General features: G+C 41.1%; 1 protein-coding gene across 2 annotated transcripts in view; it reads left to right on the forward strand.

Annotated features, from left to right (window-relative positions):
- The window catches only part of ARID1A (AT-rich interaction domain 1A), a 70,320-nt gene that overhangs the window by 15,624 nt on the left and 42,391 nt on the right, over positions 1–12,305 (forward strand). For both annotated transcript variants that reach the window (XM_053919970.2, XM_024554421.3), the window contains exon 2: positions 10,174–10,386. In XM_053919970.2, coding sequence (XP_053775945.1) covers positions 10,186–10,386 — 201 coding nt within the window. In that variant the 5' untranslated portion in view covers positions 10,174–10,185. The remainder of the gene's footprint in view (positions 1–10,173; positions 10,387–12,305) is intronic.

The raw sequence follows: 12,305 nt of genomic DNA on the forward strand, positions 1-12,305 counted from the left end.
TCTACTGTGGAAAGATGTCAATAAATAATCACAAATAACTATATAATTATAATGGTAATATATGTCTTGAAGAAGTACCACCTTCAATAAATTATCTTCCAACTATTTTTTTTAAGTTGTTGTACTGCTAGGTTCTTGGGATGGTTACTGATCAGTTCTTTCCCTTAACTGCTCCAGGGTCAAATGTTACAGGAAATTCTCCATCTGAGATTGGTCTTGAGTCCATTAACCTCTAGTGAACTCTAATGGGCTAGAGTCCATTGTTTCTTAGCGAGGCACTTCTTTGTGTGGAGATGCATTGCAGGACATTTGGCATCCTGCTCCCAGGTAATAAATGCCAGTAGTACCACCGAGTCACTATGATAACCAAAGGAGGCTCCTTCATACATTATTTCCAAACACTTCTCAGGGGTTAGTATTGCCCTGGTTGAAAACTATTGGGCTTTACTCTCAGGATTCTTAGAAGGAGCTATTCAACAACTTCCTTTGGGAGAACAGACTGAAAGTAGGTGGAGCTCAGAAATTGGACTGGTCAACCCTTTTGGTGTCTAACTTATGTGTTCTTGTTTTTGTTTTTAATTGATTTTTTGATATATTATTATTTTTATTGTTCAGTTACAGTTGTCCCACCTTTTCCCACCCTTTTGCTTTCCCCTGCCCTGCCCTCCGTGCTCCCACAGTGTTCTTGGTTTTTAAGGAGGTATTTTGAAACTGCTTTTCTCCTATTGAGAGTGGAGAGAGGGAAGTGTATGTTATAAACTGGTACTGTAAAAAGTATTTCACATATGGTACTTATCATTGGAACTACCTCATATCTTTGTTAGACAGTTTTTAAATTCCCATTTTACAGATGGTTCTGGTGCCAAGGGATGGAGTGACTTGCTCAAAGAGGTGTTAAAGCTTGTGCTTTCTCTTTTTAAAAAGCATAACCTTAACTTACTTGATTGCTAGTTAACCTGTAGTTTACCACTTGGGGTTTCTGGTCTTGAGGGACCAGATCTTGACTGTTGTGGTTTCTGAGTTTTATTGCTAGAAATTTGGGATTGTGTAGATGATAACAGCTGACATTTTAGGTGCTGGAAGATACAGCAAACACACAGGCACATATGTACCTTTTGGGACTTTACTCTACACTAGGATATAGATATTAAGTAAGATAAATAAGTAAACCATATAGTATCTTAGTGGTACATGCTCAGGAGAAAAAGTTTATCAGGGACCAAGTATAAGAAGTGGGCAGGATTGAAACTTTAGATGGATTCAGCAGGGAATGCCAAGTTGAAGTGATATTTCATATGAAAGAGTGAGCTATGCTAAAAGCTGGGAGAAAGAAGTTGCAGGTGGAAGGATCAGTGAATACAAAGTTTCTGAGGCTAGAGCATGTCCAGATGGATTGAAGAAATGGTGTTTTGTTTTATTTTATTGTATGAGCTCATTCAGCCCTGATGGTGCTACTGCTATTATCACAATTCTGTTGATGTGGAAACTGAGGCACAGAGAAGTTGAAGGCATTGCTGGGGTAGAGCTCTTAACCATTGCCTAAGGACTGGCCATGTAGAACCAAAGCATTTCCTCAGCATGAAGGAGGTTAGGACTTGCAAGGCCTAGAATTGTATTCTCTCTTCCACAGTCCCTTTTCCTTTCCTACTTTTAAGGTAGGAAAGTTTCTTTTACACACAATTCTTTACTTCCTGGAGTGCTTATATTCTAGGATACAGACAGTGACCACGATAAAAAAGTAAAGCATATAGTATGTTAGTGATATGTGTTCTGGTGAACAAAGTAATTAGGGACTGGCTATAGGAATTTAGGAAAGCTTGGCTGTGACTGAGAATACTGCTTTTTTGAGAATTTGGAATCTGAGGTACATTCCTGGTTTTTCTCTTGGCCATGCACTGCCCTCTTCAGACAGATCATTGTTTGCATCTGAGTTCTAGAGTCACTCTGTGCTAGAGATGGGAGGGGCTTTGGAGGGAAGGCCATGTAACCCAAATGTTCTCCTACTGGACATGAGAATTGCCTGAGATTCCTGGCCGCATCCTAGGGCTGCTGATTTAGAATCTGGAGGTCAGGGTTCAGCTGTGTAGCTGAGAAAGTTAAGGTAAAATCTGGTTAGTGCCTTGCTTGCCTCCCCAGGGAGTTGGTCAGAAAACTAGGATTGGAACTCGGGTGTTTCTCTCAGTCTAGTACTCTTCACCGTGATGTACTGTTGCCTTACTCTTGAGATTAAAAAGTTGGTTAGAGCGTTGTCTCGATAGGCCAAGGTTGCACCATTTGATACTGGTCAGGGCACATGGTCAGGGCATACACAAGAAGCAACCAATGAATGCATAAATAAGTGGAAAAACAAATTGACGTCTCTTTCTCTTCCTCACCCTCCCTCCTCTTCTCTCTCTCTCTCTCAAATCAATGCATTAAAAAAATTTTTTTTGAAAGTTGTAAAGAAGAGGATGTTTATGGTAAATGGCATATAGGTTCCTGTTTAATCATCATTCTTGGGACCTTACTGTTTTTTACAACCCTGGGTTTTAAGCAGTATCTAAAGAAGAATTCTTTCTTGGATTGTGTGATTTCCTTAGAGTCTTTTGTAATGTGTTGGAAATTAGGAGACATTGGTTAGCTAAGTCTGGTCTTCCAAAAAAAAGTTATCTTCGTCATTTTTGGGAGAGCATTTTTGCTGAGAGCAGTTTTGTTCTGGAAGAGGAGAAGGACTTTCTCATTTGTTGAGGAATTCATTATTTGGGTGCTTTAGCAGCTTTATTTGAAGGATTCTTTCTGGAACCAAAGAAAAAATAAAGAAATACTAGCCACCTGGTTGTGGTTTTCTCACATGCCTCTTTTGGGTGGACAGCTGTGAGGTGGTTATTACAGTTGGATCTCATAATCTGAGTTTCGCTAGATGATTCAATGACTTTTCCCCCTTTGGTTTCTCTTCTACCCTTGGTGAGTGTTCTCAGATCTGGTCTGGAAGGCTGGAGCAAAGTAGCCTCTGAGCCTGGGAGAGAGCCAGGCTTCTTGTTTTGTTCTCTTATCACTTTAGAGACAGAGTCAGGATTGGAAGGTCCTGAGTCTGATGTCTAGTTGCAGCCCCTCCTAAGGAGTTTGGTCAGGTTGGTGCTGTGGGCGATGTCTTTGAAATTGGCTCTTAGTCTATAAAGGGGAATGTGCTCTGCTCTTGTAGGGTAATTTCTGTAGCAGAATGGGATAGCTAGCACTTTTCACTGACTTGAGATTTTTTTATTTGTATTCAAATTGTAAGCTTATGGAACTTTGGAAGCCTTTTTTTTTTTTTTTTTTTAAATCTGTCTCTTTGGTGTGGTAGTTGCAAGCTAGTTCTTGATAATTTCTTTCTCACCATAGGCAGAACTGGAATGAACTAGAACTAGAATAAAAGAATTGTTAATTCCATCTCTTATGAAGTAGAAAACTGGGGTGTGATTCTCCTGTTAGGAGAATCATAAGGATCATATATAAAGAGCATAATCTGAGTGGGTTTGATTTCGTGGATCAGGTGTTGTCATATCTGATGAAAGACTATTTCAATATCATCAATTCAGGAAATCTTTTTTTTTTTTTTTTTAGATTTTATTTATTTATTTCCAGAGAGAGGGAGAAAGAGGGGAAACATCAGTGTGTGGTTGCCTCTCATGCGCCCACCCCCCCACTCGGGACTTGGCTCACAACCCAGGCATGTGCTCTAACTGGGAATCGAACTAGCAGCCCTTTGGTTCGCAGGCTGGCACTCAATCCACTGAGCCACACCAGCCAGGGCTAACTTCAGGAAATCTTTAATAATGTCTCTAGTGAGACCAAATAGGAGGTAAGGAACCTTTTATTATCCTAGATGGGGAAACAAGACTGTTTAAATAAACAAAAAACAAAAGGAAGGAAGTCTTATTATTTTAGGGCGCTGGGTCTGGGAGTAGAACTAAACAAGCAGGCTTTTGGGCAGTTTCTCCTCAGTTAGGGTATGAGTCCTTGACCAGTCTTAAAAGTCATGAAATACTGGAAGAGTGAGAAAAGAGAGGACAAGGGGACATTGGCTACAGATTTCTGGGGGGAGGGAGCGTACAATGAAAATGCTTTATACTGGTCAACTCACATATATGAGGGTACAAAGGGTGGTTCTTTTATGGAAGTCTGCTCCGTACATCCTAAGATTTGAGTGGAGCCATGTGGATCTAGCGCCTTAGTTGGGTGAGGCCTTAATTTTTATATTTGTCCCTGCTTGGAATGCTCCTCAACAGAGGAGGGCCCAATACGGGAACTGGATCAACAGCTGCTGCCTGTCCCTGTAATCACAGGAAGCTGAGGCCGGGTGCCTTTGTATGGGAGCTCCACAGCCAGACAATAGTTTGTACTGGCGGGGGCCATGTGGCGAGTCACGTGACCCAGGGCTGTTTTCTGCCGGGGTCCTTTACCCATCTGTTCTCTGGGTTCTTTCTGGGTTATCAGGCGCCAGTCCAAGTCCTCCTAGGCAGCCAGCTTCATGGCCAGAGATTACGAGCACTAACCTTCCTGGCAGGGGCGGTGTGGCTTCACATTTATGCAGATTAGCCATGTGTTTCTCACTTCGAGGCGTTCCACAGGAAAAGCCTTTTCCTGTGTTTGGCTCTCAGTGGGCGGTTCCCAGCTTACAGTACTGGGACTCGGCTAGCAGCAGGCAGCTAGCAGCAGGCTTGCACGAGAGGGATCACAGTACACTGGCCCCCTCCCATTCCACCTCCACTGCTACGTCACCACAACACAACCGCTCGTGCTCTCATACTGTTGGTGTCATTCATTCGGTGCCAAGATTGCTTTAAAAAATTCCCTTGGCCCCAGTTCAAACAGGAGTACAGCTGGGATGTGTTAGATTTTAGGCAGTCTGCCCTCAATTTGAGATGAGTTATAAATAGCAGTGCCGACTTCCTTAACTACCGCTCTCTGAGGTAAAATGCAGGTTAATTACTGTGGGAATCAATTAGGGGGTTCTTTCGATTAAAGAGCCAGGGATGTTTTTTTTTTTATTGTTATTATTAAAAGTCATACAACAAATCTGGCCAGGAATAAATTGAAAGCACAAGGGGTAGAAGTAATATGTAATTGTCCAAAATCCAAGATTAGGGCTCTCTAATCAAAATTAAGTTTATGCTGGCCCTAGCTTGTTGGCATTTAGGGTGACAGAACAAGTGGTAGTCACGACTCCTTTCTGATGGACGGACACCTTTTGGCATCCCTGGCCCATTCCTCTCTACAGCATTCTTGCCAGTCCAAATCAGACTCCTTAGGGTTGCTGCCTGGTCACTTCCTTTCTGCATCTTTGGGTAGGGACTGGGCCTGGAGCTTTCCTCAGTTGGACTTGTATTTCAAGAAAATTAAGAAGTTTCACTTTCCCTAATGCACTGCCACATGGTATGGTGCATTTTGGTGAACAGTAGCTTGTTGCTTGAATAAATTCCTGGCCCTATCTCCTTGGCTCTCGATCAGTAGTGGTCAGAGATTAGAGAATTTGAAGTCTAGTCTCTTATATCTCTGCACCTCCTGAGGGTCATTATGGCTTTCCTTGGTGTAATAAGAAGTTGTAAGAGATTCCATTAGCTCACTGGTCTGGAGGGGCTTATATTTCCATTTGCTTGGAACAGGGGAACGCTCTTTGCAAGTGGTTAGTCTGCAAGCTGTTTGTTCTGAATATATTCAGAGGGACTGGCCTCCTAGGTATCCTTGCCTTTGATGCCCCTAAACTGCATCTTTTGATGAATTTCATTTGGCAGCCAGTTTGTAACACAGCCAGTGATCTGGAAAGAGATAAGTGGTGGATGGAGGTGATTGGGGGGTTCTTATGGCTCTTTTCACCTTCTTTATTTTTATTTTTTTATGAACGCAGGAGGATATATAACAGGGGGCCGACTTCCCTGATCAAGGGGGTAGCATTTTTCTCTCAATTATGTGTCTTTATGGCAGAGCCTTTGCTTTTGAAGTGTAATCACAGTAATCTACGCCTGTGGTTTCCCATTGAAAGGATTTCCTCTCCGTCTTTCCCAGAGAGGAATCTCTTGCTCACAGTGCAGCCAGGGTTTGGTGTTTCCCATCCATTGCCTTTTCCTTGGTCCCTGCAGAGTGCTGATACTGGCTTTTCTATCTTGCGTGTAGTCAGGATTTTTTTACTCTAAAATGGTTACTTTCAAATAAACTGGTTAGTGAAGATTTAAGGCCCTGTTTCTGTTTTGAGAGATTGGAAGATGGCATTTCATCTATAACTGCAAATCACAAATCTTTCATAATGGTTTCAATGTCGGACGTGTGAGTTAGGACCCTGACTACCTCCCCTTCTGATATGAGCAGGTATTTAACTTTGACATGAGAACAGAGTGTTCTGATTGTTGGAGCTGAATATATTTTTGTTTGCTAAATTGCATATTCTGTTGATTATAACCCTTTGGTGGATGGAGGGGGTCAGAAATCTAATGTCCAGGAAGGGGGAATGTCTTTTTTGCCCTCCAAGAAGAGAGATGGAAACATCGATCTGTTGTTCCACTTATTGATGCATTCATTGGTTGTATGTGCACTGACTGAAGATTGAACCCGCAACCTTGGGGTATCCGAATGATGCTATAACCAATGGAGCTACCCTCCCAGGGCCCAAGGGAAATGTCTTAATTTTATTTTTAGAATAAGAATTTCTTTGAGTTGTGTTTATTTTTGATCTGCAAAGTTTCCTAAAGATGATGGAAGAATCCCTAAACTCTTTATTAACTATCCCCCATGTAATTAGCTGTCCCCTAAGGGGAGTACAGTTCTCCTGCTGTGAGAAAAGAAAGGTAATGTGCCTTGACTCTTATTTCTAAGCAGGCTGTTGGGGGATGCCTATATAGTTTGTGAAGACCGCACTTGTATAAAATGGCACATAAGATTCTTCTCAAAAGTGTGCTTGTTTATCCCACCCTCCCTTCTTTCAGTGCTATTCACTTCTTTTTTCCTGCCCTCAAAGTCATAATCTGATTTAGGATGTGCCCCTGACCCTATGGCTAGATGGTTTGATCTCGACTTTCTCTTTGTATTATTCCCTACCCTCTTCTTGCAGTAGAGCAGCATAGCACATTGAAGTTACTGAGCCCTAGCTCTGCATTTGGGGTCTTTGAAAATAAAAGACTTGATCTCTGGCTTCCTAGAACTTCTTGAGAGATTCAATCAGTTAGCTGGACAACTAAGTGATAAAAACCTTATGATTCTGACTGAATTTGCAATAGGGCATTTGGAAATGTGAGAGATCAGAGTGTGCTGAAGAAGTATGAAGTGGCGTCATATTGAAGCGTTGGGTTTTGCTAGCGAGAGCTATTGCAGATAGGAGGGCAGGGCAGGAAGATACCATTGCATAGAGCTGGGTATGTTGCATATGTTGGGGACTTGTGTGAGAGTGAAAAAAAGGTGTAGAATTGGGGCACACTATGGAGGGCTTTAGAGTCAGGCAGAAGCACACTATCATTATTAATAATAGCCGCTATTTATTGGACATTTAAATACCAGGCATTGTGTGAAATATGCTGTGTGCATTTTAGATTAAAGAAAACATATTTCATCTAGGATTTGAATCCATGTCTATTGATTTATTACACTTCATTCTTCCTTTGTGATACTGACAGAATGTAGTAGGTAGGATAGTCTGCGGGAAGTTTGGAGCTGTTGTTGAGCAAGAAGAGATGAAAATTATGAGAGCATTGCTCTAAAACTGTGTGGTCCAGTATGATAGCCACTAGCGACATGTGGTTATTTGAATTTAATTAAAAGTAAATAAAAATAATTCAGTTCCTTAGTCGCACTAGCTATATTTCAAGTACTTAATAATCACACATCATAGAAAATTTTATTGAATGTTTCTCTAGATCACTGGTTCTCAGCTAGTAGAAAATCATCCAAGGATCTTGAAGGATGGGGGGGAGCCCAAGCCCTTCCAGACCCAGTAAATTGGAATGTCTAGGGAGAGGCCCCGTCATTTGTGAAGCTTCACAGAAAATTCTCATCTGTAGCCCTGGTTAATAGCTTCTTTTTTAGAAACTATGGTAACCATGGTAACAACTGTCCCTCAAGTGTTGTGGGGAGATCTGGACTGACAGATACCCAGAGTGGTCTTGTTTCTGTTTGGTAAATGTTGTCTCTTCACCTGGGGGCCACATGGACAGCAGCTGCAGTCTGGGATGAGATGAAGATCTCCTTGTTAAGTGTGGCATGATATGGCCATGTAAGCCCCTGTGCTCTTCATAGGAGAGAGTGGTGATGTTTTGGCTCCAGGTGTATCTGGGGAAGAGCACATGCTATTCATTACTTAAGGTTGTAGTTAAATCTGAACTTCCTTAACAGTCCCAAAAGAACCCATGTAGCTCCAAAATTATGATTGGGAATATTATTGGAGCTTCTGCTACAGAGGCGGGACTTGGCAAAAGTTGTTTTAGTTATATCGGAAACAGTACTTTAATATTGATATGTAGTAATGATTTGGGACAGGTTGTACTATGATTGTAGTTTATTTAGATGAGGGTACTCCTATCATCACTGTTACCTTTTTAGCTGAGATTTCAGCTGCAGCCTAACAGAACTTTGCTTCTACTTCCTCATGATATTTAGAAGAATAGTCCCTGTGGCTTTTTGTCTTACCTGTTTTCCTCATGACAGCTTGACTTCCTCTATCACAGAACATTAAGGTAGATAATGCTCCCCTCCCTCCAAGATATGTACAGAGAGCCAATTGTTTGAATGCCCCCTTTTTGGAAGGATTTTTATTTTTAAGGTCTTACACCCTTAAATTATTTATTAATTACAAAATAACAGAGCTAGAAGGGACCCTATGTATAATCTAGACCTGTGGGTCTTAAAGTGTGGTCCCTGAACCAGCAGCATCAACATCACTAGGGAACTGTTACAAATGCATATCCTAGGCCCAACATGAACCTACAAAATTAGAGACTCTGGAGGTGGGTCCCAGCAATCTGTGGTTTAACAAGCCCTCCAGGTGCTTATGATGCATGCTAAAGTTTGAGAACCACTGAACTCCTTGAGAGTTAATGATATCTATCCAAGCCCGGAGCATTAATATTTATTCCCCACCCCTGATTTAAGATTTAGTTTTCAAGTTTTCAAGATTTCAGTTTTTCAAGTTAGGTCCAGGCCTACTCACCAGCCTGGGTATATCTATTTGTAAGGTGCTTAGGGAAACTCCTCCCTCCCCCTCCACACCACTAGTAGATACAGTTAGGCATCTCTGGCAGGGAAGACTGTTCTGGGGGCTCTGTCCTATATAGCTCCAGTAGGAAGAGGTTAATGTCAAAAACTCGATGAGCTGATTGGACCTCTTGCCCCACAAAGAGCTGAAAGGAAACTAGCCAAATACCTGTGAGTTGAACTTTTGAGCTTTTATTATTGGTACTGTGCTGTACTTCTATATCTTATTCTTTGAAGAGACAAAAATTCTATCCTCCTTATACCATTAAACTCCTGAATATTAAAGGAGATGAACTTTTCGGGTAAGATGCACAAGGCTATAAACATCAAAGTTACAGTTCCCTTAACCATTGTAACTTAGCATGTTACCCATTTGGAAGAAAGCATAAATTTAAGTGCTTGTGCCAAAGTGCAAGCAAGCTATAGATATTCAAGGAAAAAAATTTCACTGTTTAAAGAATAGAAACATCTAGATGCATGTATATTTGAATTCCCACTGTATTTTGAAGCATCAGTTTTGGTGTTGAACAAGATCATGGCAGTATAACAGCACCATCCTGTCCCAACTGCAGGGCCTTTGTTCTGATTTTCTATACCGTAGAGTATCTATGTTCATTGCTCCACACCTGGTTTGTCCTTTGGATCTCAAATAATACCACAAAGTAGTGTGTAACTTAATAGATACTATCATAGGGTAGTGGTATTTTCATTTTACATATGATAAATCAAGGTTCTAAGGAAGGGTTAATGGGTTTGTACTATTACTTTTCCATAGTAACTGTTTTTCTATGTGGCATACAGACCTATATGTTTGGGTTTGTGTTCATATTGGCCAGAGGCCACGAAAGCTCCAGGTTAATGAAATTTCATAGTAACTGTTTTTCTATGGGGTTTACAGACCTATATGTTTGGGTTTGTGTTCATATTGGCCAGAGGTTATAAAAACTCCAGGTTAATGAAACGTTCTTTATTTTGTAGCCATCCAGTCCAATGGATCAGATGGGCAAGATGAGACCTCAGCCATATGGTGGAACTAATCCATACTCGCAACAACAGGGACCTCCGTCAGGACCACAGCAAGGGCATGGGTACCCAGGGCAGCCATATGGGTCCCAGACCCCGCAGCGGTACCCGATGAGCATGCAGAGCCGGGCGCAGAGTACCATGGGCGGCCTGTCATATGCACAGCAGGTAGATGGTGACTCCTATTACTTCAATCCTTAATCTGTCCATGATCTAGTCTTGAGCAGTAGAATCAGAACATGTCTTTGGCCTTTTGGCTGGAACCACCATCTTCCAGTAATTTTGCCAAAATGATAACAAAAAGGGAAAGAGGAGAGACATCCCCCCTATGTGTTCTCTAGGCTTTTTAGAAAATATGGAGTTGTTCCTTTGGCCACATAAGTGGGAATCTACAAGAAAGGTGATATTCTAGACATCAGAGGAATGGGCACTGTTCAAAAAGGAATACCCCACAAATGTTACCATATTGAAACTGGAAGAGTCCCAGATGTGTCCAACCTGTGGCCTGCATGCGGCCCAGGATGGCTATGAATGAGGCCCAACACAAAATTGTAAATTATGCATGGACCTTTTTTTGCTCATCAGTTTTCATTAGTGTTTGTGTGTTTAATGTGTGTTCCAAGACAACTGTTCTTCTTTCACTGTGGCCCAGAGATGCCAAAAGGTTGGACACCCCTGGACAGCATCACCCAGCATGCAGTGGGCATGGTTTTAAACAAACAAGGGCAAGATTCTTGCCAAAAGAATAAATGTATATATTGAGCATATTAAGCATTCTTTCTGGGTTTTTTTTTTCTTTCAGTTTTTAAAATATTAAGCATTCTTAAGAGTCAAGATAGCTTACTGACATGTGTAAAGAAAAATGATCAGAAAAAGAAGGAAGCCAAAGAGAAAGATACCTGGGTTCCACTGAAATACTGTTCTGCTCCACCCAGAGAAGCATACTTTGTGATAACCAATGGAAAGGAGCCTGAACAGCTAGAACCCATTCCCTGTGAATTCATGGTATAATAAGTATAAAATAAAAATAAAAGACCTCTCTACTATTTAAAAAAAAAAAGAAGAAGAAGAACATGTCTTTGGTTTCTAAACCTCTTGAAAGGATCACAGGCCAACTGGCTGTTACAGTGTGCTGCTTACAAGGTCAACATTGAAGGCACCATCCCATGTGTGCTGGAAGGAAAACTTCTCCCTGGCCACAGGCTGTACATATCTTTCTTCTTCTTTGACCTGGCATGCTTGTATCCACTGAATGGTGATCTCTGAATAAGGTGGGAAGAAAGAAAGGCAGTGGCTGAACACGTTATCCATTGCTACCATGAAAAACTGCTCATAACATGTGCCCTGGGGATGGAAGAAGCCCTTTATGTTTCTTCAGCGTATAGCTGTATGATTCACAATGAATGTTTAGGAGGGACTGGGGAGGGAGGAAGAAACAAAAGGGAAGGTTGAACAATAAGGATTCTAACAGTGCTGTTACAAATGTTAAGATTTCTCTCATTTCTTTTTGTCTGGTCACCCACACCACTATTTTTTATTGTTATTTTTGTTTTGACAACTTTTTCTACCATTTATACTTTAATGAAATTCATAGTGAAAATGGTGAGGGACAGAATATACAATCTAACTTTACTACTAAAACTTTAAAGCAAAGTATGCCTTTAAATGTAAAAATACGGGATATTGATACTTTTATTATCATTGGTGAGGTTTTTTTTTGTTTGTTTTTTGTTTTTTTTAATTATTGTATTCCCAGTGTCTAGAATAGTGCCTGGTACAACTAATCAAGTAGACTCTCAAATATTTTTTGACTGAAGATTAAATGAAAAAGAGAACCAGAGTAGCTTAGTGATTTGCACACTGTCTAGATTACTAAACCCTAGGTTTTCAGTCGCTGGGCCAGGCTGCTGTTGACTATTCATTGTGGCTAGGACACAGATTCCTAGTGCTTATAAAAACAGTCTAGGCCAGGATAAAAAGTATAGGCTCTATGGTGAAAATAGCTGTTCTTGAACTCTTGTATAAATGGCCCAAATATTAAATAGTGTAAATTTTCAGTGGGTGAATGCAGTCTACTCGTAAACAAA

Source organism: Desmodus rotundus, chromosome 3, assembly GCF_022682495.2.
Source record: "Desmodus rotundus isolate HL8 chromosome 3, HLdesRot8A.1, whole genome shotgun sequence".
Lineage (NCBI taxonomy): Eukaryota > Metazoa > Chordata > Mammalia > Chiroptera > Phyllostomidae > Desmodus > Desmodus rotundus.